Source organism: Mustela nivalis (assembly GCF_964662115.1).
Source record: "Mustela nivalis genome assembly, chromosome: 13".
In the NCBI taxonomy this organism is placed as follows: Eukaryota; Metazoa; Chordata; class Mammalia; order Carnivora; family Mustelidae; genus Mustela; species Mustela nivalis.
In genome coordinates this window covers 56928189-56955090 of record NC_139032.1, presented here as the reverse complement: position 1 = coordinate 56955090, position 26902 = coordinate 56928189, and the positions used below count along the sequence as shown (strand labels likewise).

The window sequence follows — 26902 nt, the reverse complement described above, 5'->3', positions numbered from 1 at the left end:
TTACTAACTGAATTACTTAAGTCTCTTTGAACCTCACTTAAAAACAAAACCAAACCCAAAAAACATGCTTTGAGATTTATAGGAAAGAGTAGTATACATAATTCCTGAATCTCCTTTGTTCAAATCTCCCAGGTACTAACATTTTTACCATGTTTATATTTTCTCCTTTCTACAAAGAAGAAACTATATACAGTTTGCCCCCTACAACCTTTTTAGAGTTACATACCACATCTGAATACTTCAGTATTTTTTTTTCCAAGGACATGTTATAGAACAATTATTAAAAAATCAGGAAATAAACTCATATAATCCACAGACTATGTTACTCTTTTCCCAGTTGTCTCAGTATTGTCCTTTTTAGCTAATTAAGTGCTTTTTCATACATTGTATTCAGATGTCTGTTCTCCAGTCATTTTTATTTTTAAATTTTTTTTAAAGATTTTATTTACTTATTTGACAGAGATCACAGGTAGAGAGAGAGGCAGGCAGAGAGAGAGGAGGAAGCAGACTCCCCGCTGAGCAGAGAGCCTGATGCGGTACTCGATCCCAGGACCCTGAGATCATGAGCTGAAGGCAGAGGCTTTAACCCACTGAGCCACCCAGGCGCCCCCTCCAGTCATTTTTAATGTGGAACTTTCTTTCCTCTGTTTCATATCATTGAACTATTTGAAGAATATAGGCCAATTACTTTGTAGAATATCTATCAGCTTTAGTTTGTCTGAGATATTCCTCATGATTAGAATGGGGCTATAAGATTTATTTTATTATTTTTATTGCTTTTTAAAAGATTTTTTCTTTTATTTGGAGAGTGTGTGCACACAGGCAGGGGTAGGGGCAGAGGGAGAAACAGATTCTCCACTGAGGAAGGAGCCTGAGGCAAGACTTGTTCCCAGGACCAGGGGATCATGACCTGAGCTGAAGGGAGATGCTTAACCTACTGAGCCACCCAGGTGATCCAAAGATTTATTTTTTTAGAAGGAGATTGAGTGTGCATGAGTGGGGGAAGGGACAGAGAGAGAGAATCTCAAGCTGACTCCCCTGCTTGAGTGGGGAGCCCGAACTGGGAATTGATCACATGACCTTGAGATTGCAACCTGAGCTGAAATCAAGAGTTGGGCTGCCCAACTGACTGAACTATCTGTCCTTCCCAGGTAATGCATTTTTGGTAGAAATACCACAGAAGTGATTATCTTTTCTTTTCTTTTTTTTTTAGATTTTATTTATTTGGCACACAGAGAGAGAAATCATAAGTAGGCAGAGAGGCAGGCAGAGAGAGGGGGGAAGCAGGCTCTCCGCCGAGGAAAGAGCCCAGTGTGGGGCTTGATCCCCAGGACCCCGGGATCATGACCCGAGCCGAAGGCAGAGGCCTAACCCACTAAGCCACCCAGGTGCCCTGTGATGATCTTTTCTTGATGCCTCATATCATGTTGTTCAGGACATAGATTTTTATTATGTTCTGATGGTCATTTTAATCATTTGTTTAAAGTGGAGTTTCTTTATTGTGTGAAGAGATAACTCCAGGTTTTTATTTTTATTAATTTATTTTTATTCTTATTTATTTATTAAAAGATTTTTAAAAATTTTTTAAATGATTTTATTCGTTTATTTGACAGACAGAGATCACACGTAGGCAGAGAGGCAGGCAGAGAAAGAGGGGCAAGCAGGCTTCCTGCTGAGCAGAGAGCCCGATGTGGGGCTAGATCCCAGGACTCTGAGATCATAACCTGAGCCGAAGGCAGAGGCTTTAACTCACTGAGCCACCCAGGTGCCCCTATTTATTAAAAAATTTTTAAAAAGATTTTACTTACTTATTTGACAGAGACAGACAGAGAGGGAACAGAAGCATTGGGACTTTGAGAGGGAGAAGCAGGCTTCCTACCGAACAGGGAGCCTGATGTGGGGCTTGATCTCAGGATCCTGGGGTCATGACCTGAGCTGAAGGCAGACACTGTCACGACCAAGCCACCCAGGCGCCCCAATTTTTAAATTTTTTAAATTTTTATTTTTTTTAAAAGGTTTTGTTTATTTATTTGAGAGAGAGACAGTGAGAGAGAGCATGAGAGGGGAGAAGGTCTGAGGGAGCAGACTCCCAGTGGAGCAGGGAGCCTGATGTGGGACTCGATCCCAGGACTCTGGGATCATGACCTGAGCTGAAGGCAGTCACTTAACCACCTGAGCCACCCAGGTGCCCCAATTTTTTTATTTTTAAAAGATTTTATTTCTTTGAGAGATGGGGGATTGAAAAAGCACAAGGGGGAGGGTCAGCAAGAGAAGCAGACTCTCCGCTGAACAGGGAGCTTGATGCGGGACTCTGTCCCAGTATTCTAGGATCTTGACCTGGATCTGAAGGCAGGCATGCTTAACCGACTGAGCCACCAAGCCACCCAGATCTCCAGGTTTTTAAAATGTGACATGAAGGGGCATCTGAGTGGCTCAGTTGGCTGAATGTCTGCCTTAGGCTTGGGTCATGGTCTTGGGGTCCTGGAATCCACAGCATCAGTCTTCCTGTTCAGCAGGGCTCTCTCCTCTGCCCCTTCCTGGGCTTGCGTGCTTTCTCCGTCCCTCTCTTTCAAATACATAAATGGTTAAAAAAAATGACGTGGAGCATAATGTTTTCCTTTTCAGGATGGTTGTAAGGAATTCGAAATGGTGTATGTTGTATTCAGGAAGCGGTAATATTTACTCATTGTATATTCCACCCAAGTTATGAAGTGATTATAATATTGTTTGAAATTATGTTGGAAAATGCCTGGCTCCTGATCAACTGAGACAGGACCCAAAATTACAGTATGAAAAAACTGTTAAAACAAGAAAAAAAAATAGTAGACTATGTTAATAATGTTTCTCTTTGGGTGGTGAACATAACGATTTAAAAAAATTGTATTTCGTTATGTTTCCAAATTTTTGGGGTGGCAGATAAAACAGAAAAATATTTGGCTTCCATAGGAAAGTTGTCAAGACATTCTTCACTGTGAAAGTAATTTAGCTCTGGAGAGCCTGGCTGGCTCAGTCACGAAGCATGTAACTCTTGATTCCCAGGTTGTGTGTTCAAGTCCTTTGGGGGTGTGGAGTTTACCTAAAACATCAGGAGAAAAAAATGAAAATAGCTTAGCCCATTAAAAGTCAAGTGAATGGAAGAGAGACTCAGAGGAAGAGATTAGTACATCTGCTTTTATTGGCAAGACTCTTTTTCAAGCTGACAGTTGGGTGGTGGATGTCACTAATAGTTGTTGTAAGGTAGGCTGCATTCACCTTGTTTAACTTCAAATTATCAGTTGATTTTGCTTTTTCCTTTGATTTTTCAAGTTGTACAGATTTCTTGACATTTCCCAGAAGTTGTCCTGGCAAGTTTCCTGTCTTGAATTTATGTTTGGGGTTTTCTTTATTTTTTTTTTTAATTTATTTTAAAATTATTTTCTTAAAAAAGATTTTATTTATTTGACAGAGAGAGATCACAAGTAGGCAGAGAGGCAGGCAGAGAGAGAGGGAAGTAAGCTCCCTGCCGAGCAGAGAGCCCGATGCGGGGCTCGATCCCAGGACCCTGAGATCATGACCTGAGCTGAAGGCAGTGGCTTAACCCACTGAGCCACCCAGGCACCCCTGGTTTTTTTTTTAAGATTTTATTTATTTATTTGATAGGCAGAGAGGCAGGCAGAGAGAGAGAGAGGGGGGAGGAAGCAGGCTCCCCGCTGAGCAGAGAGCCCCATGCAGGGCTTGATTCCAGGATCCTGGGATCATCACCTGAGCCGAAGGCAGAGGCTTTAACCACTGAGCCACCCAGGTGCCCCTGGGGTTTTCTTTATTGCATATTTAACGTAATTTCCTTGGCTAGGGTAGTCAACAAAAGTAAAAAGTATTTAAAGTTCTGATGTAAAATGCTTTTTATTTCATTAATATGACAGGCTAGTATTAAAGTACTATAGTTGTTAGAACAGCTGTTAAGTCCATCAGGTCTGCTTCCAAAGTTAAGTTTAAGATTTTTTTTGTTTTTTAAGATTTTATTTATTTGTCAGAGAGAGAGAGGGAGAGAGAGTGAGCACAGGCAGACAGAATGGCAGGCAGAGACAGAGGGAGAAGCAGGCTCCCCGCCGAGCAAGGAGCCCGATGTGGGACTCGATCCCAGGACGCTGGGATCATGACCCAAGCCGAAGGTAGCTGCCCAACCAACTGAGCCACCCAGGCGTCCCCAAAGTTAAGTTTAAATGGCTCTCTTAGGAAGAATACAGATGATATTACTGAAGAGAAATGCAAAGAATATTTGAGTCCTAGTGCTTAAGCTGAGAATATTAGCACTTGGTATTTACCTAATGTATGACTTTATGTTTTATTTTTTATTTTAGGTATGTAGGTGTATTTTTTTATTTTATTAACATATGTATTGTTTCAGGGGTGCAGATCTGTGAATCGTCAGGCTTACACACTTAACAGCACTCACCATAGCACATACTCTCCCAATGTCCACAATCCAGTCACCCTCCCCACATACCCCCACCCCCAGTTTGTTTTGTGAGATTAAGAGTCTCTTACGTTTTGTCTCCCTCCCCATCTTTATGTGTATTTTTTTTTAAAGATTTTATTTATTTATTTTTTAAAGATTTTATTTATTTATTTGACAGAGAGAGATCACAAGTAGGCAGAGAGGCAGGCAGAGAGAGAGAGGAAGAAGCAGGCTCCCTGCTGAGCAGAGAGCCTGATGCGGGACTCGATCCCAGGACCCTGAGATCATGACCTGAGCCGAAGGCAGCGACTTAACCCACTGAGCCACCCAGGCGCCCGATTTTATTTATTTTTTTGACAGAGAGAGATCACAAGTAGGCAGCGAGGCAGGCAGAGAGAGAGAGAGAAGAGGAAGCAGGCTTTCCACTGACCAGAGAGCCTGATTCGGAACTTGATCCCAGAACCCTGAGATCATGACCTGAGCTGAAGGCAGAGGCTTAACCCACTGAGCCACCCAGGCGCCCCTAGGCTCCACACCCACTATTAGGCTTGAAGTCATGATTCTGAGATTGAGTTGCAGGCTCTACTGAGCCAGCTAGGGGCCCCTTAACTTTACATTTTAGAAATTTGGGGGTGAAACAATATAAAATGAAAATGTAAAAAATATATGGAAGCCCTAGACTGTTGCCTATAGTAAAATGCTGTTATCAATAACTGTTCTTACAGTCTTTAGAGAAAGTCAGTTCAAGTGTTTCCTTGTTAATACTTTGTAAGATGGTTTAATAGAGTCACGGGAAGCATTTTTTACCATCTGTAACTTGTGTACATTAAGGAAGCACAGGCATTCTCAGGCACTTTTCAAGTTTAAATATTGCTGCTTTTAGATCTGTTGTTGGTGACTGTTTCCCCCCCTGCCCTATTACTTGTAATCTCCCACTCCTTTCAGAAAGATACTACAGCCAGAATCCTTGGTTTTAGCTGTGTCTTATACTCTGTGTCATTGCTGTATGTTATATTTTCTGTCTGAAATGTCTTGAACCAGTCACATTCTTTTTTTTTTTTTTTTAATGTATTTATTTTGACAGAGAGAAATCACAAGTAGATGGAGAGGCAGGCAGAGAGAGAGAGAGGGAAACAGGCTCCCTGCTGAGCAGAGAGCCCGATGCGGGACTTGATCCCAGGACCCCGAGATCATGACCTGAGCCGAAGGCAGCGGCTTAACCCACTGAGCCACCCAGGCGCCCGAACCAGTCACATTCTTCTTATTATTTTTTTTTTAAGATTTTATTTTTTAGGGGCACCTGGGTGGCTCAGTGGGTTAAAGCCTCTGCCTTCAGCTCAGGTCATGATCCCAGGATCCTGGGATCGAGCCCCACATTGGGCTCTGCTCGGCATGGAGCCTGCTTCCCTTCCTCTCTCTCTCTGCCTGCCTCTCTGCCTACTTGTGATCTCTGTCTGTCGAATAAATAAATAAGATCTTAAAAAAAAAAAAAAGATTTTATTTTTTATTTGTTAGAGCATAAGCAGGGGAAGTGTGACAGGCAGAGGGAGAAACGGTGAAGTACTGAAATTTTTTCCCCTAACATTTTTTTTTAAAAGATTTTATTTATTTACTTATTTGGCACAAGCAAGCAGAGTGGTAGGCAGAAGGAGAGAAGCAGGCTTCCTGATGAGCAAGGAGCCGGATGTGGGACTGGATCCCAGTTCCCTGGGATCATGACCTGAGCCAAAGGCAGCCGCTTAACCGACTGAGCCACTCAGGCATCCCTCCCCCTAACATTTTATTATGAAAATGTTCAAATACAAAGAGTCATTGAAAAGAGTTGTATGGTGAAGACCCATATACTCAAAATTAGCTTTTTTCTTTTTCTTTTTTTTTTTTTTTTAAGATTTTATTTATTTTTTTGGGAGAGAGCAAGAGAGAGCACAAGCAGGGAGGATAGGGAGAAGCAGGCTGCCTGCCAATCAGGGAGCCTCATGTGGGGCTGGGATTGTGACCTGGGCTGAGGGCAGGCACTTAACTGACTGAGCTAACCAGTAGTCCCCAAATTGGCCTTTTCTTTTCTTTTTTTTTTTTTTTTTTTTTAAGATTTTATTTATTTATTTGACAGAAAGAGAGATCACAAGCAGACAGAGTCAGGCAGAGAGAGAGAGGGGGAAGGAGTCTCCCTGCTGAGCAGAGAGCCCGATGTGGGACTTGATCCCAGGACGCTGAGATCATGACCCCGAGCTGAAGGCAGAGGCTCAACCCACTGAGCCACCCAGGTGTCCCTCTGTGTGCCTCTTTAACCTTCAGACTCTGCAGTTTTCCCATAACTAATGTGGACTGTGTTCTCCCAGTTTTCTAGTCCTTGCACACGTTGTCGCCCTTTTCCTCAGTCTTCTAGTATTTTCAAGAAAAAAAAATCCTCTCACTTTACATCTCTTCCTTCTTATGGTAACCACACTAACCACACTAACCTAGACCCTCATTACTATATTCTTAGACTGGTAAAATAGCTTTCTCCTTACCTTGGAGGCAGTATGATTGATACACTGGGCACTACAGACCTTGGGTAGTTAGGAGCCCTGTGCCTTTAACACCCAACATAAAATGTTAGTAACTTGCTTAGGGGCACACAATGGAGTTGAACTGTATTACTATGTCTAAGATCTTTGCTAGCGATAAAATAAAAAATCAAAGCTCCACTTCATGATTTAATAATTTTTATAATAGGAACTTTTTTGGTCTTATGGAAGGATAATGCTTTAGGGATAAAGAATTTCATGATGCTTGCTTGCCAGATAGTTGTTAACCCTTTCCTGTATAACAGTTTTAATACGTTTTCTGAAGTTTGCATGCATATTGTAAGGGTATTTATTTAGGCATTTTCCATCTTTCTTCATATAGGTATCCCCCTACTTTCCTTGCTTAATTGCCACAGGACTTTTCTTATTTAATTGCTTTAATTAGACCCTCCAGTACAAAAGGTTAGAACAGACACCTTTTTCTGTTCTTGATCTTGGGGGGAAAGCTTTCAGCTCTCCTTCAGTATTAACCATTTTTTTTAGCTGTGGTTTTTGTAGTTGCCTTTATTAGGTTGAGGAAGTTGCCTTCTATTTCTAATTTGTTGAGTCTTTGTTATCATGAAAGGATATTGGATTTTATCCAATGCTTTCTGTATGTCTTCTGAAATACTCATGGGGTTTTGTGACTTTATTAATGTATTACATTGTTCAGATGTTAACCTTGAATTCTTGTGATAAAACTTACTTGGTAATAGTATATAATCCTTTTTGTATGTTGCTGGTTTGCTAGAATTTTGTGGAAGATTTTTTATCCATAGTGTTATTTTTGTGTAGTTGTCTTTTTTTGTGATTTTTTAAATTTTGGTATTAGGATAATAAAACTGACCTTATAGAATGAATTAGGAAGTGTTCCCTTCTGTATTTTTTGGAAGAGTTTGAAAAGAATTGGTATTGGTGTTAATTCCTTCATCATATGGTAGAATTTACCATCTGGCGCTGGATTTTTCTCTGTGGGAACTTTTTATTTATTTATTTAAAGTGGGCTCCACACCCAACATGGTGCTGAAATCATGACCCTGAGATCAGGGGTCGCATCCTCTTCTGACAGAGCCAGCCAGGCGCCGCCCCTATGGGAACTTCTTGATGGCTTATTCAATCACTTGTTAAAGAGTTTTTATTTATCTTGACACAGTTTCAATAGTTACCGTCTTTTTAGAGGTTATACAATTTGTGGCATACATTTGTTCATGAAATTCTCTTATAAACCTTTTTATCAATGTAGGTAGTAATGTCACCTATTTCATTCCTAATTTTAATGACATTAGTCTTCTTCCTCTTTTCTTGATGGATTTAGCTGAAAAGTTTTCAGTTTTGTTGATTTTTCCCCCCTTCACCAAAGAATCAGATTTTCCCCCCTCCTTTCTACTCTTTTTCACTTATTTTTACTGTTGTCTGTTTACTTGTTTAAACTATTTAAAAAAAATATTTTATTTATTTATTTGTCGGAACGAGAGAACAAGCACAAGCAGGGGGAGCAGCAGGCAGAGGGTGAGGAAGCAGGCTCTCTTCTGAGCTAGGAGCCTGATGCGGTACTCGATTCCAGGACCTTGGGATCAGGACCTGAGCCAGAGGTAGTTACTCAAGTGACTGAGGCATCCAGGGGTCCCTGAAAAACTTTTGAAAGGGGTGCCTTGGTGGCTCAGTTGATTAAGCATTAAGCTGTTAGCTTAGGCCATGATCCCAGGCTCATGGGATTGATTGACCCTGCATTGGGCTACCTCTGGGGAGGCTGCTTCTTCATCTCGGTCTGTGCTCCCCTCTCCCGCTGTGCTCTCTCCAAATAAATGTCCTTTTTTTTTTAAGATTTTTATTTATTTATTTGACAGAGAGAGAGAGACCACAAGTAGGCAGAGAGAGGGGGAAACAGGCTCCACGCTGAGCAGAGAGCCCAGTGTGGGGCTCTATCCCAGGACCCTGAGATCATGACCTGAGCTGAAGGCAGAGGCCCAACCTACTGAGCGACCCAGGTGCCCCATTAAGTAAATAAATCTTAAAAAAAAAAAAAAAAATCTCTACACCCAACATGGGTCTTGAACTCTCAAAACTGAGATTACATGCTCTACCAAATGAGCCAGCTGGTCACCCCTTCTGTCATTACTTCTTAATTTTTTAAAAATATCACCCTTTAACCTTCTATTTCTTTTGAAGCATTAACTGTTAAAAGTTTATTTTTGTGTTCCTTCTTTGTGTGTAGTCCTCACTATTATTTCTGAGTAAGAAAGATACCTAATGCTATTTATATATCATTTTCTTTAGGCTCAATGCCTTTTTTAAAAGATTTTATTTATTTATTTATTTATTTTTAAAAGATTTTATTTATTTATTTGAGAGAGATTTATTGAGAGAGATCACTAGCAGGCAGAGAGGCAGGCAGAGAGAGAGGAGGAAGCAGGCTCCCTGCTGAGCAGAGAGTCTGATGTGGGGCTCGATCCCAGGACTCCCGAGTTCATGACCTGAGCCGAAGGCAGTGGCTTAACCTGCTGAGTCACCCAGGCGCCCCAAGATTTTATTTATTTTAGAGAGAGAGCATGAGCAGGGGAAGGGTGTTCCGAGGGGTGGGGGTGGGGAGAGAGAAGCAGCAGACCCCTCTACCCTGAGATCATGACCTGAGCCAAAGTCAGACCTTTAACCAACTGAGCCACCCAGGTGCCCCACCTTTTAGTTTTGAGACAGAAGATAGCTTTATTCGCTAGGTAGGTTTTGTGTGTGTGTGTGTATTTTCATTGGTTATTGGGGTATTGCCTTACTCCTTATTGTTTTTCTTATAATAACTTTGTATGGGATTTGACCTTTATTTTTCTGTCACTCATTTTTTTTTTTGTTTTGTTTTGTTTTAGATTTAATTTATTTATCTGACACAGATCACAAGTAGGCAAAGGCAGGCAGAGGGTGAGGGGAAAGCAGGCTCCCCACCAATCAGAGAGCCTGATGCCGGGCTTGATCTTAGTACCTGGGTGCCCCTCTGTCGCTCATTGTTATATGCAGTGAGTTTTCCTTTGTACTTTCAGATGGCAACGTGGTTCTGAGTGGCTTTTCTAATTTCAGAGAGTTTCTTTACTGTGTAATTATGTTGGCTTACTTTCTGATATTTCCTGACCCCACCCCTACCCCAGTGCGGACCTTGTTTACTTCCGTTTATATGTGGTTTAATTTTGATTCTGCTAGTCATTTTCTCTTAATGAGAGCCCTAGATGGTTAGTTTCAAGAGTTGATAATGGTGGGGCACCTGGGTGGCTCAGCAGGTTAAGCATCCCACTCTTGATCTTGGCTCAGGTCATGATCTTAGGGTCCTGGGAGATATACTATATCTGTGGATGGTTTTTCTTTACATGTTTGTATTTGGAGGCTTGTGAGGGTTACTGTGTCATCTATTTTTATTATTATTATTATTTTTTAAACATCTTATTTATTTATTTGACAGAGATCCCAAGTAGGCAGAGAGGCAGGCAGAGAGAGAGAGAAGAGGAAGCAGGCTCCCTGTGGAACAGACAGCCCGATGTGGGGCTCGATCCCAGGACCCTGGGATCATGACCTGAGCCGAAGGCAGAGGCTTTAACCCACTGAGCCACCCAGGCCCCCAGTCATCTAGTTTTATGATAATATTGTTGTCTATGGGATTTTGGTTTTGCTCTAAAGTTGAAGGAGTAGTTTAAAGAACTCTTTCTTACATACCCTTAATGAGTTTTTTTTTTTAAGGTTTTATTTATTTATTTTAGAGAGAAAGAGATCACAAGCAGGCAGGCAGAGAGAAGTGGGGAAGCAGGCTCCCTGCCAAGCAGAGAACCCAATATGGTGCTCGATCCCAGTACCCTGAGATCATGACCTGAGCCAAAGGCAGAGGCTTAACCCTCGGAGCCACCCAGATGTCCCTCCTAATGAAATTTTTAACATGGTGCCACTTTTGCTCTTTTATTTTCTTCTATATATCTGTGTACACATGTACATTGTATGCATGTATTAATATATACATTATTTTTAGTTATTTCAGTATTCACTTATTTCATTGTCAGTTTCTCTGGTAGTGTCCCTTGTAGCATAGCATGTTTCCCCATTCTTTTTTTTTTTTTTTTTTTTAAAGATTTTATTTATTTATTTGACAGAGATCACAAGTAGGCAGAGAGGCAGGCAGAGAGAGAGAGGAGGAAGCAGGCTCCCTGCTGAGCAGAGAGCCGGATGCGGGACTCGATCCCAGGACCCTGAGATCATGACCTGAGCCGAAGGCAGCGACTTAACCCACTGAGCCACCCAGGCGCCCTGTTTCCCCATTCTAGTATAGTATCAGCACATACCCCTTTTGTTTGACACGTATCTTTAGTCTATTTAACTCTTAGCCTTTGTCTTCCAAAATTCTGGCAATTTAGAAAAAAAAAATAAGCCAGTTTTAATGTAAAATATTCTTCGGGCCTTCTGGGTTCCTCAGTCAGTTAAAAATCCAACTCTTGGTTTTTTGGCTCAGGTCGGTGGGATCAAGCCTAGCGCCCAGTCGGGAGTCTGCTTGTCTCTCACTGCTCCTCCCCCTGCTCATATGCTTGCACTCTTTCTCTCAAATAAATGAATAATTTTTAAAAAATATATTTTATCTATTTGACAGAGATCACAAATAGGTAGAGAGGCAGGCAGAAAAAGAGGGGAAGCAGGCTCCCTGCTGAGCAGAAAGCCGGATGTGGGGCTCAATCCCAGGACCCTGGGATCATGATCTGAGCCAAAGGTAGAGGCTTAACCCCCTGAGCCACCCAGGCACCCCTAAATGGATAATTCTTTTTTTTTTTTTTAAAGATTTTTATTTATTTATTTATTTAATAGAGATCACAAGTAGACAGAGAGGAAGGCAGAGAGAGAGGAGGAAGCAGGCTCCCCGCCTAGCAGAGAGCCCGACGCGGGACTTCATCCTAGGATCCTGAGACCATGACCTGAGCCAAAGGCAGAGGCTTTAACCCACTGAGCCACCCAGGCACCCCTAAATGGATAATTCTTAATTACAAGCAAACAAACAAAAACTTCAATGTGAATTTGATTCTTCCTCATGATTAGATTTAGGTTATAGAACTCTGATTGGAATACCACACAGAGGACTTTTGAGTATTTCTCAGATTATGGTGGGTGGAGTTATGTCATATCTATCTGCCCCTCACTGAAGATGTTGATTCATTCAGTCCAGAGTTCTTGTATTTCCTCTGATGTATTAACTGTGTTTCACCTAGCAGCTAAAAAATAATCATGTGGGGACACTTTGAGACCATGTGCAAGTAGTATGTTTCTCATGCAACTTTCCCCTTAGAATTAGCTTTTATTAATGATTACTGACTTAACTAATCTTTACTATCTTACCACATGAAGCTTTTCTAGCTTGGTAGTGTTTTTTGTCAATGTAATATTACTAAGTATATGTTAAAAAGATTATCCTTACTTAGTGACTTTAGAAATAAAAATTAGACTAGACACCATTTTTCACTGATTAAATTGGAATTTTTTTTTTTTAAGTTGGAAAGATTTTGAGGAAACAGGCTGTTTTATTCTGCTGGTGGAGAATAAATCTTTGTAGCCGGTGTGCAGAGAATTTTTGAACAGATGGTATGAAATGTTTTTCTTTCTTTTTTCCTTTTTTTAAATTTAGATTCAGTTAGCCAACATATAGTACATCATAGATTTTGTACATCATTAGATGTACAAAACATTTTTCTAGATATTTCTTTGGTCAGTAGTTTTACATCTTTATATTTATTGCAAGAAATCTATCATGGGTATGTGTACAAATTTAGTTATAAGAGTAGATCTTTTGTAGTGTTTGAGCAGAAAAATTATTCATTATTAGCTCCTGGATTTTTTTTCATTTTCTGTGCTCATTCATTAATTTAAATGGTTCAACTTTTAAAATATTTATGTTGGGAGTTAGTAAAGGTTTTTGTTAACAAGGGTAATATTTTTACTTTATTATTATTATCATCATTAAAGTTTTTATTTATTTGAGACAGAGAAAGTGAGGGAGCGTGAATGGAGAGGGATGGGGGAGAGGGAGGGGAAGAAGGCGGCTCTCTGCTGAGCTGGGAGCCCGACTCAGGGCTCCATCTCTGGCTCCTGGGATCAGGATCTGAGCTGAAGGCAGACACTTAACTGATTTAGCCTCCCAGGTGCTTCAAGGGTAATATTTTTATTTCAGTAAATTTTTAGAGTAATTTTAGGTTCATTGGAAAGTTGCATGGAAATAGTACAGAGTTCCTATATGCATGCTCCTCAGTTTCCTGTTATCATAATCAAGGTACCTTTGTCAAAACTAACAAACCAAATTGGTATATTACTAAATAGCACACAGAATTAATTAATTAGTTAATTTAAAGATTTTATTTATTACTCGGGAGAGGGAGCATGAGTAAAGTGAGGGGCAGAGGGAGAAGCAGATCTCTGTTGAGCAGGTTTATACTAAGCATTACCTGAGCCGAAGGTAGTTGCCTAACCAACTGAGCCACCCAGGCACCCCTAAAAATAGTATTTATTTAGTAAAATACAGCATTTGCTCTTCAGAGCTGACCAGGATATCTTAAAAGAGTTGACAGCAGTGTTTTTTTGTTTTTTTGTTTTTTTTGACAGAGATGCTGGTTCTAAGCCTGTGTCCTAGCAGTCTCCACTGTTTACTGTTCTTCTGATTTTCTGTGGTTCTTATTTACTCCATTTCCTCAAGGCAAAGAACATTTAAATGAGTCACATGGCCAGTTAAGATGAATAATAACTAGGTCATTTGGCCAAAGGAATGGGACCCTTATGCCGTTTAATTTGATGTTTATTTGGCTTATGGAAGCAGGTTGTAAACATTTGAGAGCTCTAAACAGTGGTTTTTGTTATCATAGCACTGTAGTGCTTGAGCTTTTTATCTTTTTGCAGGAGATTTTTGGCATCTAACTTGTATTTTAGGTGCTGAGATCTTTTTAATAATTCTGTGTGTACTTTTCAGGCAACAGCTGAACAGATGCGTCTTGCTCAAGTGATCTTTGATAAAAATGATTCAGAATTTGAAGCTAAAGTTAAACAGGTATGTTTGTGGCGAAGGATACTATTTTGGTAGTAGAATCATCCTAGTTACTAAAATGTTACCAATAATGATCTAGACATTGTGGAGAAGCACATTGACCTTGTCTGTACCTGGGTATAGAACGTACGTCAAATATTTGGCTAGTTCTCAGAAAGTCTTGTTTAATGTTAAGAACCAAATTGCTGGGGCGCCTGGGTGACTCAGTGGGTTAAAACCTCTGCCTTCGGCTCAGGTCATGATCCCAGGGTCCTGGGATTGACCCCCACATAGGGCTCTCTGCTCAGCAGGGAGCCTGCTTCCTTCTCTCTCTGCCTGCCTCTCTGCCTACTTGTGATCTCTATCAAATAAATAAATAAAATCTTAAAAAAAAAAAGAACCAAATTGCCTTCTCCAAAATTGGTGATGATGAATCCAAACATATGCTGGAAAAATATAACATTAAATTTTAGTTTGATGTCTTCATATACAACTTTAATGAGAGGCATTTTTGGTAATAAAAATCTCAAAATCTTATTTCCTGATAAGGCTGCTTTTCCTTTCAAGATTCTAGAAATCAAGCTATATAACCCTTATCTCGGTCCCGACCTTGGTAGAGGTCTACAAGTCATTGCTGGAATGACTGTCCCACAGTGAACTTGTTACTGAGAGTTAGCTGGAAAAGGAAAGAAACCTTGGTTCTTTTCACTGCTACTGTAAAGAATTACAGAGCAGCAGAATGAAAGTGAACAGAGTTTTATTAAAGTACGTCCCAAGAGAGAAGCAGGCTAGTCAAGAGAAATGATGGCTTTGGAAACTTGGTAGTGTGGCTTTTTCTTTTGGGCAGCTCTAGAGTTGCAACAGTTGAGTGACAGGCCTTGGATTATATAATCATTAGCTAGCCAGCATGTTCTTTCCCAAATTGTATTTAAAATGCCTGCATGGGGTAGCAAACTGCAATATTATTTCTATTTTAGAGATATTAGGTCAAATAAGGACAAGCTACTTCTTTCTGCACAAGTGTAACTAGCACAACAAATTTAGCTCTTACTCCTGCCCAGGATGTTGTAACGACAAACCCATTGCTAGATGGGTAGAAGGGGGTGGTCCCAGTCTGTTTTCATTTGGGGCTCTCCATCTTGATATCTAAGGTCCATCATCCTATTGCTCATGCCTAGCTTGCTGCCTAACTTCCCTTTACTGTGTAAACTCTTTGTTAATACTTACAATTGCTGTCATTAGACTAATGGTAGTAATTTTAGAAGGCCACAAAAAGAATTTATTAAAAACGATAGCACTTATTTTCCGGAATGAGATTTATGTACAGTTTGAGACATAATTCTACATATCATCTTGTCTTTCATCTGACTAGTATAGCAGATACACAAAAAGGAACACTGGTCCAGGAGCTCAGAGTTTTATGGTTAAACTTTTTAGTTTGCTCTCTTACTATTCCAGTCACTGGGGGGTAATTTTGATATTTAATGTGCATCTTATCACTTGTATACTACAGGTGTTGGGTTAATAGAGACACTGATAAAAACTGACACTAGTTGATGCCCAAAGACCAAAGGACTGGAAAGCTGTAAAGGTGTAGAACTTTCACCATGCAATGGCAGGGAAGAAAGCAGAGAGAGTGGTACAGTGCAAAGAGTTCTATTCATGAGATCAGGATACCTGGATTCCACATAGGTCTTCCTGTTAATTAGTTTTTTGACCACAGAGAAATCACTTCAGATGTTGGTGTCAAACTACTTTGAATAGGTGGTACACACTAAAACAGTTAAATGTGTGTAAAACACAAGAGATACTTAAATCATACATTTGTTCGCTGGTAATTGAGAAACCTGTATATTGTATCTAATTTGTGATTGTACTTGTGATGAAAATGTTAAATAGCTTAATCTCTCCTTTTTCTTTTTTTAAGATTATATTTATTTGACAGAGAGAGAGAGATCACAAGTAGACAGAGAGGCAGGCAGAGAGACAGGGGGAAGCAGTCTCCCTGCTGAGCAGGGAGCCCGATATGGGGCTCAATCCCAGGACCCTGAGACCATGACCTGAGCTGAAGGCAGAGGCTTAACCCACTGAGCCACCCAGGCACCCCTTAATCTCCCTTGGTAAAGAGAATGTACCAAGGGGCTTTCTTTGATTACTTCAAATGTAGCACCCTGTTAAAGCTGCTTGCACAAGTACTATGTCTAGGAATGAGTTTGTGATAGCTGTAGAATTGCACTTGTGAGACCTTTGGGTGTTGTCACTTAACTATGTTTATGGAGTCTTTTTTTTTTTTTTTTTTTTTTTTTAAAATATGTAGTTTTCTAATCCAAGCAGTGATAAACCACATAGGGAATGTTTTCTTTGTATAACATAGTTCGACTAGATGTTCTGTTATGGTGGTCATGTATACTTTGAGTAGTTCAGAATTTTGGGAATCCTAGGCCATTGAACTAAGTTGGAGTAGTCAGAGCTGATCCTGAGTATGCTGAGAATGTCTATATATATATATATATAATTTGTGTACTGCTCATTAATAATCTGATACTTAGTCTTCTTGGAGGAGAGTTGATTTGTTGTTTGACTCTCTGTATTGATGAAAAGACAAGTGATGGTCACAAAAAGCAGGTAAATGTTCTTGCATTATAAGCTCAGGGTCTGGAAGGAGGTCATCTTCATGAGGAAGGATTGTGTAATTTCTGTTTTTAAATAGAAGAATCTTAAAATTGGTATCAAGTGCCATTTTAGGGTCTCCTTAACCATTTTCTTATAATTTGAACAGCTTATGGAAGTGACGGGGAAAAATCAGGATGAATGCATAGTGGCCCTACATGACTGTAATGGAGATGTGAACAAAGCTATCAATATATTGCTGGAAGGGAATTCAGACACGGTAAGAATTATTAATAAATACTGTTAACTGATTTGTAGTGCTAAGATTTATCCTGGGATCAAGACCTGCATCAGGCTCAGCCGGGAGCCTACTTCCCTTCCTCTCTCTCTGCCTGCCTCTCTGCCTACTTGTGATCTCTGTCTGTCAAATAAATAAATAAAATCTTTAAAAAAAAAAAAAAAAAACTTCTCTTGCCTTCACTGCTCATGTTTCTTCATCTCAGTTGTCATCTCTTATTACTCCTTAGATCTCTAGACTAAACGAAAACCAGAGTTTGCTGTATATCTGTTTATGTGTGAATGTTCTGTAGATACATTTTCATGACCATTTGACAGATAAAATAAGAAAGAAAGGTATTGTTGTTTTAAGCTTAGTAAATTTTGAGGACTGTGCAGGCACACTAAAGCTTGTCCCTTTTATTTTAGGAAGGATACAGCTAAAGCCGCACAAGGCAGTGTCAGCCCTAATCTCTTGATTCTCCATGGAGATTACACTATCTTGTCTTGTCTCTTTCTTTTCTTTTCATTTCCTTTTGTTTCTTTTCTTTTCTTTTTTTTCCCTTTCCCTCCCTTTTCCTTTCCCCCTCCCCTTCCCTTTTCTTTTCTTAGATTTTATTTATGAGAGAGAGAGAGAGAGAGAGAAAGTGAAGGGAGGGGTAGAGAAGGAGAAGGGGGATCCCCGCTCAAGGCTCAGTCGTAGGACTGGGGTATCATGACCTGTGCTGAAGGCAGCTGCTTAAACCAACTGAGCTATCCAGGCATGCTGCGCAGTGTTTCATTTCTATTTCCTTTCAAAATTAATTAATTAATTAATTTGAGAGAATGAGCATGAGCAAGGAGACGGGTGAAGGGATGGGGAGAGGCAGACTCCCCGCCGAGCAGGGATCCCAATGCCAGGCTTGATCCCAGGACACTGGGATCATGACCTGAGTCAAAGGTAGATGCTAACCTGCTTAAAGCAGCTAGGTGACCCTCATTTGTATTTTCAGATCACCATTTCAAAACAGATTAAAACAAATAATGATTCTCCTTTATTTATTTATTTATTTATTAAAAAAAATTTTTTTTTTTAAGATTTTATTTATTTATTCGACAGAGAGAGATCACAAGTAGGCAGAGAGAGAGAGGAGGAAGCAGGCTCCCTGCTGAGCAGAGAGCCTGATGTGGGACTCGATCCCAGGACCCTGAGATCATGACCCGAGCCAAAGGCAGCGGCTTAACCCACTGAGCCACCCAGGGCGCCCAATGATTCTCCTTTAGATGGGCTATAAGGATGAACATAACCAACGTGCCTTCCTTGTCACTCTTTGGGTTTAATCAGGTTCTCGTTTTTATTTTTTATTACTTTTTATTTTTTTAAAAGCTTTTATTTATTTATTTGACAGAGAGAGAGATCTCAAGTAGGCAGAGAGTCAGGCGGGGGGCGGGGGAAGCAGCCTCCCCGCTGAGCAGAGATCCCACCGTGGGGCTCGATTCCAGGAACCTGGGATCATGACCTGAGCCTAAGGCAGAGGCCTCAACCCACTGAGCCACCCAGGTACCCCAAGGTTCTCGTTTTTAAGGATAAGGTTGTATTAGGGGCAGGCTATATAAAAATGGACTGATGTGACCAGCTCAGTAGTAAAATGAATATATTTAATATGAAGTAAGCAGAATGAGTAATGTAAGAATAAGATGTTTGGGATAGTATTTCACTATCTGAGTATAGCAGTATCTATGGGTAAAATTCCATGCAAGATGACACTAGTCTATCAGTTTGTTGGGTAAATACATTATGCTAAGTGTCAAAATAAATGAAATTTTGAATAGTTTTTGTTTGCTGATAATTAGGCTTATATTTTCTGGTTTTGATAAAATATGAGGAATATGTTTACTTTTTTTTTTTTTTAAGATTTTATTTATTTATTTGACAGAGAAAGAGACAGCAAGAGAGGGAGCATAAGCCATGGGAGAGGGAGAAGTAGACTCCCACTGAACAGGGAGCCTGATACAGGGCTCCATCCTAGGACCCTGGGATCATGACCTGGGCCAAAGGCAGACGCTTAACGACTGAACCGCCCAGGTGCCCTGGGAATTTGTTAACCTGATTGCTAATGGATGCAGTATAGAATGGCTCTCAGTTTGTTTCTTTGAGTTTGTCTTATTTTTGTAGAGAGGGAGAGAGATAGAGGGGGAGACAGAATTTTTTTTTTTAAGATTTTTATTTGTTTATTTGTCAGAGAGAGATAAAGAGCACGAGCAGGCAGAGAGGCAGGTAGAGGCAGAGGGAGAAGCAGCTCCCTGCTGAGCAAGGAGCCGGATGCGGGACTCGATCCTAGGACTCTGAGATCACGACCTGAGCCAAAGGCAGACGCTTAACCGACTGAGCCACCCAGGCCTCCCGGGAGACAGAATCTTAAGCAGGCTGCATACCAATGCAGAACCTGACTCAGGGCTCTATCTCACAACCCTGAGATAATTACCCAAGCCAAAGAGTTGGACACTTGGGGTGCTTGGGTGGTTCAGTGGGTTAAGCCTCTGCCTTGGACTAAGGTCATGATCTCAGGGTCCTAGCATTAAGCCCTGTATCAGGTTCTCTGCTCAGTGGGGAGCCTGTCCCCCATCCCCACCCCACCCCCCACCTGTCTCTCTGTCAAATAAATAAATAAAATCTTTAAAAAAAAAAAAAAAGAGTTGAACACTTAACTGACTGAGCCACCCAGGCATCCCTAAACTACCTCCTTTATACATATTTTATATATATATGTAATCGCTGTGAATAAATGAAATATTGCCAAATTGTTTTTGGAGGGCCTATTTCTTTTTATATGTTTAAGGTAAGTCAGGATACTACTTTGTGTTGTCTTTTCCTTTAGCTAACTTAATTCTTTCTCTGGTAGGGTGTTGAATTTTCAAGCCCCCCCCCCCCCACTTTTTTTTTTTTTTTTTTTAAGATTTTATTTATGTATTTGACAGAAATCACAGGCAGAGAGGCAGGGAGAGAATGGGGGTGAAGCAGGCTCACCTGCCGAGCAGAGAGCCCGATGTAGGTCTTGATCTCAGGACCCTGAGATCATGATCTGAGCCGAAGGCAGAGGCTTAACCCACTGAGCCACCCAGGTGCCCGTGAATTTTCAAGTCTTTTTTTTTTTTTTTTTTTTTAAAGATTTTTTAAAATTTATTTGTCAGAGAGAGAGAGAGCGTGAACACAGGCAGACAGAATGGCAGGCAGAGGGAGACGCAGACTCCCTGCCGAGCAAGGAGCCCGATGCGGGACTCGATCCCAGGACGCTGGGATCATGACCTGAGCCGAAGGCAGCTGCTTAACCAACTGAGCCACCCAGGCGTCCCTCAAGTCTTAAATAAATGTCCAGTTCTCTGTGTTTTATTGAGTTTTAACTTCTCACACTCCTTTGGGACTGAATTCAAAGGAGGTAGTTCTGGGTTGAACGGTAAAGAACATATCTTTGGTTACGCTGAGTGTGGAAATCACATAGTGAGGTTGGATCTAGTTTGACTTCTTCTTAGATCAGAAAAGAGCAAATTAGGGCACGAATAACCGACACAAAAGGCGTATACTCGTTGAGAGATGAGAAGGCTGTGGTAGAAATGGAGAGCCAGAGTGAAAGTTCTTTTGAAATTCTGGTTTGTTTAGGATCATTCTTCCATTGTGTTTGTCTTGTTGCCTACCTGATTGCTGTCTCTAGGAGCCATGGCTAACCAGCTGTAAGGAATACCTACCTTCCCCTGACTAGGATAGAGTTTATTGGAGTGGAGGTGCTAGACAAAATAAACAAGGTAGGGTTGCTAAGAGCAAGAACATTTAAAATAAACCATGAAAGCAAACAAATCTTGTCCTGTTGACTAACCTTATTTTGTGCCAGGATCTTCTGAAACAAAATTACTATTATTTTAAAGATTTTATTTATTTATTTGAGGGAGAGAGGGAACGAGAGAGAGGGACAAGCAGGGGAGGGACAGACGGAGAGGAAGAAGCAGGCTGCTGCCGAGAGGGAACCAGATGCACGGTTCACTCCAAGGAACCTAGGATCAGGACCTGATCCAAATACAGTTGCCTGACCAGGCACCCCTGAAACAAAATTATTACTTTGGTGGGGGGGGTAGGTTGAATTGTCCCTGATAATTTTTTTCCTTTTTTGAAAGATTTTATTCATTTATTTGATAGAGAGATTACAAATACGCAGAGAGGCAGCCAGGGTGGGGGTGGGGGAGCAGGCTCCCTCTGAGCAGAGAGCCTGATGCGGGGCTTGATCCCAGAACCCTGAGATCGTTAGCTGAGCTGATGGCAGAGGTTTAACCCACTGAGCCACCCAGTCTACCCTGTCCCTGATAATTTTAAGAATGAGTTTGTCTTTCTCTGTTCAAGGAACTGTTACAAAGTAAAACATTCAGCATGATCATAAGTACTGATAAACCTCTTATTTCATTATAATGCTGTTTTGAGTGACAATCATTATGAAATATCAGTCTCTTGCATTAATTTACCTTTTTTTTTGAGTAACTTATTTGTGTTGTGTAGATTTTTAATTAGTTGGCCTGGAAAGCTACTTTTCTGATTACTAAATGTAGTGTTTGGGAGGACCATTCTTCCTTTCAGAGTTTCTTCAGACCTATTCTACAGGTAGCCAAGTACAGATAACAAAGGTTATCAGAAGTTTCGTTCATGTTGAAAGCTTATGTGCATGCTCACAGACTGTTGTGCTATGTGTGCGATACTCTCTTTAACATTTACAGTGGCATTAGACCAATTGCCCCTTAAGTTTGCTCTCCTTACTTTTCCCCACAAATAAGTTCTTGTCAGTCTTAGGAGATTTCACAAGCCCAAGACTTACTTGTGGCCATCCTTGGCTTAATGAAATGGGCGAAGATGTTTTTCTCAAATGTTTCACATACAGGGCCACCTGGGTGGCTCAGTTGGTTAAGAATCTGTCTTTGGACAGGTCATTTTCCCGGAGTTCCGGCACTGAGCCCCTCCATCAGGCTTCCTGCTTAGCAGGGAGTCTGCTTCTCCCTCTGCTGTTCATCCTGCTTGTGCTTGCGTGGGCGCTTGCTCTCTCTCACAAATAGGTAAATCTTTAAAAAAAAAAAAGACAATGGAAATTGTATACATATTCACCTGTGCTGACTCTACTATGTGTAATTTTTCTAGGTCTTCTAGAATTTACTTTTTGTCATATTAACCTAAGAGGACAGGATTCTGTCTTGCATAGGTGTCTTGTTTATTCATATTAGCAAGCATATTGAGTTCATACAATTATTTCTCTGGAATGAACAAGCTTTATTGTTTTCTCTAATTAAAAAAGCAGTGCAGAGGGATGCCTGGGTGCCTCAGTCAGTTGAGCAGATCTGTCTTTGACTCAGGTCATGGTATCAGGGTTCTCGCATCGAGCTCTACATTGGGCTCTGTGCTTGGTGGGGCATCTGCTTCTCCCTCTCCCTCTGTGTGCATGTGTGATCTGTCTCTCAGATAAATCTTAAACAACTACCAGTATGGAATGATAAATTAAACAGCATCCTCATTTAGATAACTAGTCCTTTTTTCAGTATCTATATATGTGGGCTTTTCTTTGAACTAACAAATATAATCCTATTTTATACACTGTTAGTTGTTAGCTTGCTATACTTACATCGTGGATCTCTTTCTGTGTACACCTGGGTAACCTTTTTTTTTTTCCTAAAGATTTTATTTATTTGAGAGAGAGAGTATGCATGCATGCGTGAGAGCATGAATAGAAGGGAGAAGCAGGAGAGGGAAAAGGAGAGAGGGAGAAGCCCAGTGCTGGCTCCATTCCAGGGCCCAGGGTCCCAGGATCATGACCTGAGCTAACGGCACATTGTTGACCTATTGAGCCACCAATTGAGGCACCCACCCCCACCTGGATAGCTCTAAGTGGCTACGTACTGCTCCCTTTGTGCATGTTTTAGAGTATAATCTCTTAAAGTAGACATTTGGAGAATCCCCCCATCCTTCATTCTAATGATTGTCTGTATATAAAAGCTTGCACAATTATAAATTTAATAGAGTTGCTTGGCTAAAAGCTGTGAACTAACTAACATTTGGTTATTATTCCCGGGTAGACATGTAGGAAGATTAGATTAGATGGGTATTCACCAGAAGTGAATATGCCAGATTATTCTGCATAACTGCCAGTTGCTGATTTTTAAAAAATATTGATCAAAGCTTATAGTTGGAAAATAACTTGTTTTAATTTTTATTTTTTTCACATCTTACGATTTTATCTGTAACTAAATACAGGGGTTCAGTAGGGGTTTGTAGATGTCAAAAAAATTCTTGCCACAAAAGTGTTCTAAATCTGGCCTCCACTGTTTTGAATGTAATTCAGCTAATGTTTCTTTAATTTTAGTTTATTAGTTTCTAGTGCTTATGTTGATTTGGATATACAATATTAGAAATTTCCTTTTGTTCCTAAGATTTTTTTTAAGCTTAAAATAGTTCTTGCTCTTATTTTGGTATTGAATCACTTCAAATCTCTTGTGAAATGAGGTAGATGATGACAAAGTAAACAGAAACAAATGTGCCAGTTTGGGGATTTCTCAGTAATGTAACTTTATTGGTATCCTAATACCACTTATTTTTACAAGGACGAAGTGTTCTTTTCTCAGCAATTTATATATAATTTTATATATGATAAATTGATTTCAATTACCATTAGAGGAGAAGCAGCAAAGGGAGGTTATATAAGTTATTTTGACTTCTTATTAGAAACACGTCTTTTTATTTATTTTTAAAAATATTTTTATTTATTTGACAGCGAGAGAGGGAACACAAGCAGAGTAGAGGGAGAAGCAGGCTTCCTGCTGAGCAGGGACCCCCCCCACCCCCCGCCCCCGGCCTTGCGGGGGGTTGATCTCAGGAGCCTGAGATCATGACCTGAGGTGAAGGCAGATGCTTAATGACTGAGCCATGCAGGTGCCCTGGAAACACATCTTTGTGGTTGAAATTTTGGGTACTTAGTTTTAAAAAAACGAAACCAAACCCAAATTTATTTGCCTACCTTTAAATTTTTTTAGATTGTTAACTTTGGTTAACTGAATGGAGCAAGTTATTCCTGAGGTTTTAGGAAAGCATTTCAATGTAATTTTGTATTCTTTGAGCTGACTTACTTATTTATAGATTTAAGGCAATTGCTTAGGTGGAGGTGGCATACTCTTGGGGAAATGACCTTTATTTTTAAATCAGCATAGGAAAAGGCTCTGGTGGAACAACATACAGTGTGTTGTTAATTCAGTTAGTTGCTGTACTCTTTTGTGCTGTGTATGGCAACAGGAGCTTAGCAAGAGGTTTGCTGTCTTTTTCATCAGAAAGTAGAAAGATACGGATAAGAATTAAAATGGTAGGAAAATGAGCTGCAGGGCATGGGTTATTAGGTCTAGAAGGTATATGCACATATCCTTGATAATTGTATACACTTTGAATGACAACTCTGGCCACTCTTGTTTTTGGTAGACTTCATGGGAGACTGTAGGGGGAAAGAAGAAGAATTTTGGAAAAGAAAGTTCAGAAAACAAAGAGAATAGAGAGAAGAGAAGTGAGAGAGAAATAAATCGTGGACGTGGAAACAACAACCGGAAAGGAAGAGGTAGCAATCGTGGGAGAGAGTGTAAGTACATTTCTCCTCAAAAATTTTTTTATGAACATTTTTATGCACACTGAAAAACTGAAAGGGTAGTGCAACGAATGCCCATAAATCTAGTTCCTCAATGCAGTGTTTGTTATTATAGGTAACACTTAATAACGAGCTAACTGAATAGTTTATTAGAACTGTAACTGATACAATTTCATATTAGCATTTACCTGGGGTGTAGATAGTGAATTGTGTGTCTTAAGACTGCCTTCTGTTATGTATTAAGTATACCCTCTAATCTTATTTATTTTATTTATTTATTTATTTATTTTTTATTTTATTTTTAAAGATTTTATTTATCAGAGAGAGAGAGGGACAGAGAGCGAGCACAGGCAGACAGAATGGCAGGCAGAGGCAGAGGGAGAAGCAGGCTCCCTGCTGAGCAAGGAGCCCGATGTGGGACTCGATCCCAGGACGCTGGGATCATGACCTGAGCCGAAGGCAGCTGCTTAACCAACCGAGCCACCCAGGTGTCCCTACCCTCTAAGTTTAAAGTGAGGATTTTACTCACTGATAGATAATGCTGTTTATTCTTCCCACTTAATGGATACTCATTGTAATAGGTAAGGATTAACTAATCCTTAAGAGGGAGATTGTCAAATAGGGAAGATTTTTCTCAGTCCTTTAATTTGACCCATATTTTGGCATCATTACCTATACACTACCTTCTGGGCAGACATACTGTCTTAGGGACTTTTGCTAGTTTATTTATTCCACAGATGTTTACTGGGTACCTACTATGTGGCAGGTACTCTAATAGAGCAATGAATAAAACAAATCTTTGCTTTCCCGAAACTTTTAATGAAGGTAGAATGAGATGTGACAATAAGAAAGAAGTAATATGTTTTGCAGTAATATGATATTTTAATGTTATATGTGGAAATTATGCTGTGGGGAAAAACAGAGGCAGCAAGATGGTGATTTTAGGGAGAACTTTGGCAAATTTAAATGGAGTGGCCGTGGCAGTTAGGCCCTTAGAGAGATGAGGAGACCAAGCTGTGCTCAGAATTTAGGTATTATATGGAGTCAATGCCAGTGTAGGGGTGAGGAGAAGACAAGACTCTGCTGTCATGTACTGGATAGCATCTTAGGAAAACCTATCTCCCACACTAATTTTTTCAGCAACTCATTATTTCCTTGGTATTGCTGTTTTGCTGCTCTAGGCCTTTCCAGGCTTTGAACCTAACTAGTGAGCCAGTTTTGTTGTGTATTACACATAGCTACAGAACAAATGTTTTTTGAAGCAAACTTGCTTTAGGGAAGGGCAAGTCCAACTAGAAGGAAGAAAAAAGTGATACCTAGTTTTAATTTCCTTACAGAATTTTCATCTACAAATTAAGCGAGATGTGCTGTCAGATTTTGAGTCACTTTTATTTGGTTTTGTTTTTACTGTTTTCTGATCCCTCTCGTTAAGTTTTAGCCTTTTTAAAAATAGCCTTTTTGTCCTTGCCTTTGATAGCTCTTAAACACAATGATGTACAAGAGGTGCTCTTTTCTTCCGTAGTTAGAGGCGAGGAGAATGGTATTGATTGCAGTCAAGGGGACAAGCCTTCAGACCGTGGCAAGCGAGCTCGTGGCAGAGGTAAGACAGAATAAGGGGGAAGGAGATGCCTGTGATTGGAAGGAGGAGGCAGGCTGTTGGTGTACATACTTCATCAAGGCCTGGCAGTGTGTTCTGGGAGAAGAACTGATCTGCAGTCTTTGCATTTGTTCACTGATGGCTATGAATGAAATGTTTGGGTTTATGTAATTTTGAGAAAACTTACTGGTTGGTTTCACCCAAACTGAGAAAGGCCTTTTAATGATTAACTTAAAACTTGAAGCTCTGGTCAAATAGTCATTAAATTCTTCGCTGTTGGACTTTAATAGTTGTGTTTTACCCATATGATACTGGCTTTAAAATGAAAAGTATTTGCCCATTCATTAGCTCTTTCTTATCCCCCAGTATTTTTTATTAGTGATCATTTTTTAACATTTATGAATTTGGGATGTCATTAAGCCACTTTAATAATATAATTTCATGTACTTCAGAGTTGTGACTGAATTTTCTCGGGTCATAAAATCAAGATACTCAGATGTAATATACAGATCCTGCTTTGGTTCAGTGGATTAGCTACCTTAACTTTCTGTTTGATCCATTTTATTTCATTTTTCTTTTTAAGATTTTATTTTTAAGTGATCTCTGCACCTAATGTGGGGCTTGAACGCACAACCCCAAAGAACAGGAGTCTCAGGCTCTACAGACCAAGCCAGCCAGGCGCCTCTCTTATTATCATTATTATTATTTTAAAGATTTTATTTACCTATTTGACAGAGAGAGGGAGAGAGAGAGAGAGAGATCACAACAAGTAAGCAGACAGGC

General features: G+C 40.2%; 1 protein-coding gene across 14 annotated transcripts in view; it reads left to right on the top strand.

Moving 5' to 3' along the window:
* UBAP2 (ubiquitin associated protein 2) overlaps positions 1 to 26902 on the top strand; it is a 132979-nt gene that overhangs the window by 38002 nt on the left and 68075 nt on the right. For 9 of the 14 annotated variants that reach the window (XR_014301688.1, XR_014301689.1, XM_082694586.1 and 6 more), the window contains 4 exons: positions 13952 to 14029; positions 16785 to 16895; positions 24363 to 24516; positions 26045 to 26122. Coding sequence is in view for 12 of the 14 variants with exons in the window: in XM_082694586.1 (XP_082550712.1) it covers positions 13952 to 14029; positions 16785 to 16895; positions 24363 to 24516; positions 26045 to 26122 (421 nt within the window). In the remaining 2 variants the exon portion in view is untranslated. Of the gene's footprint in view, positions 1 to 12486; positions 12577 to 13951; positions 14030 to 16784; positions 16896 to 24362; positions 24517 to 26044; positions 26123 to 26902 lie in introns of all 14 variants that reach the window. The other 5 variants (XM_082694584.1, XM_082694593.1, XM_082694583.1 and 2 more) reach the window with 2 other exon arrangements.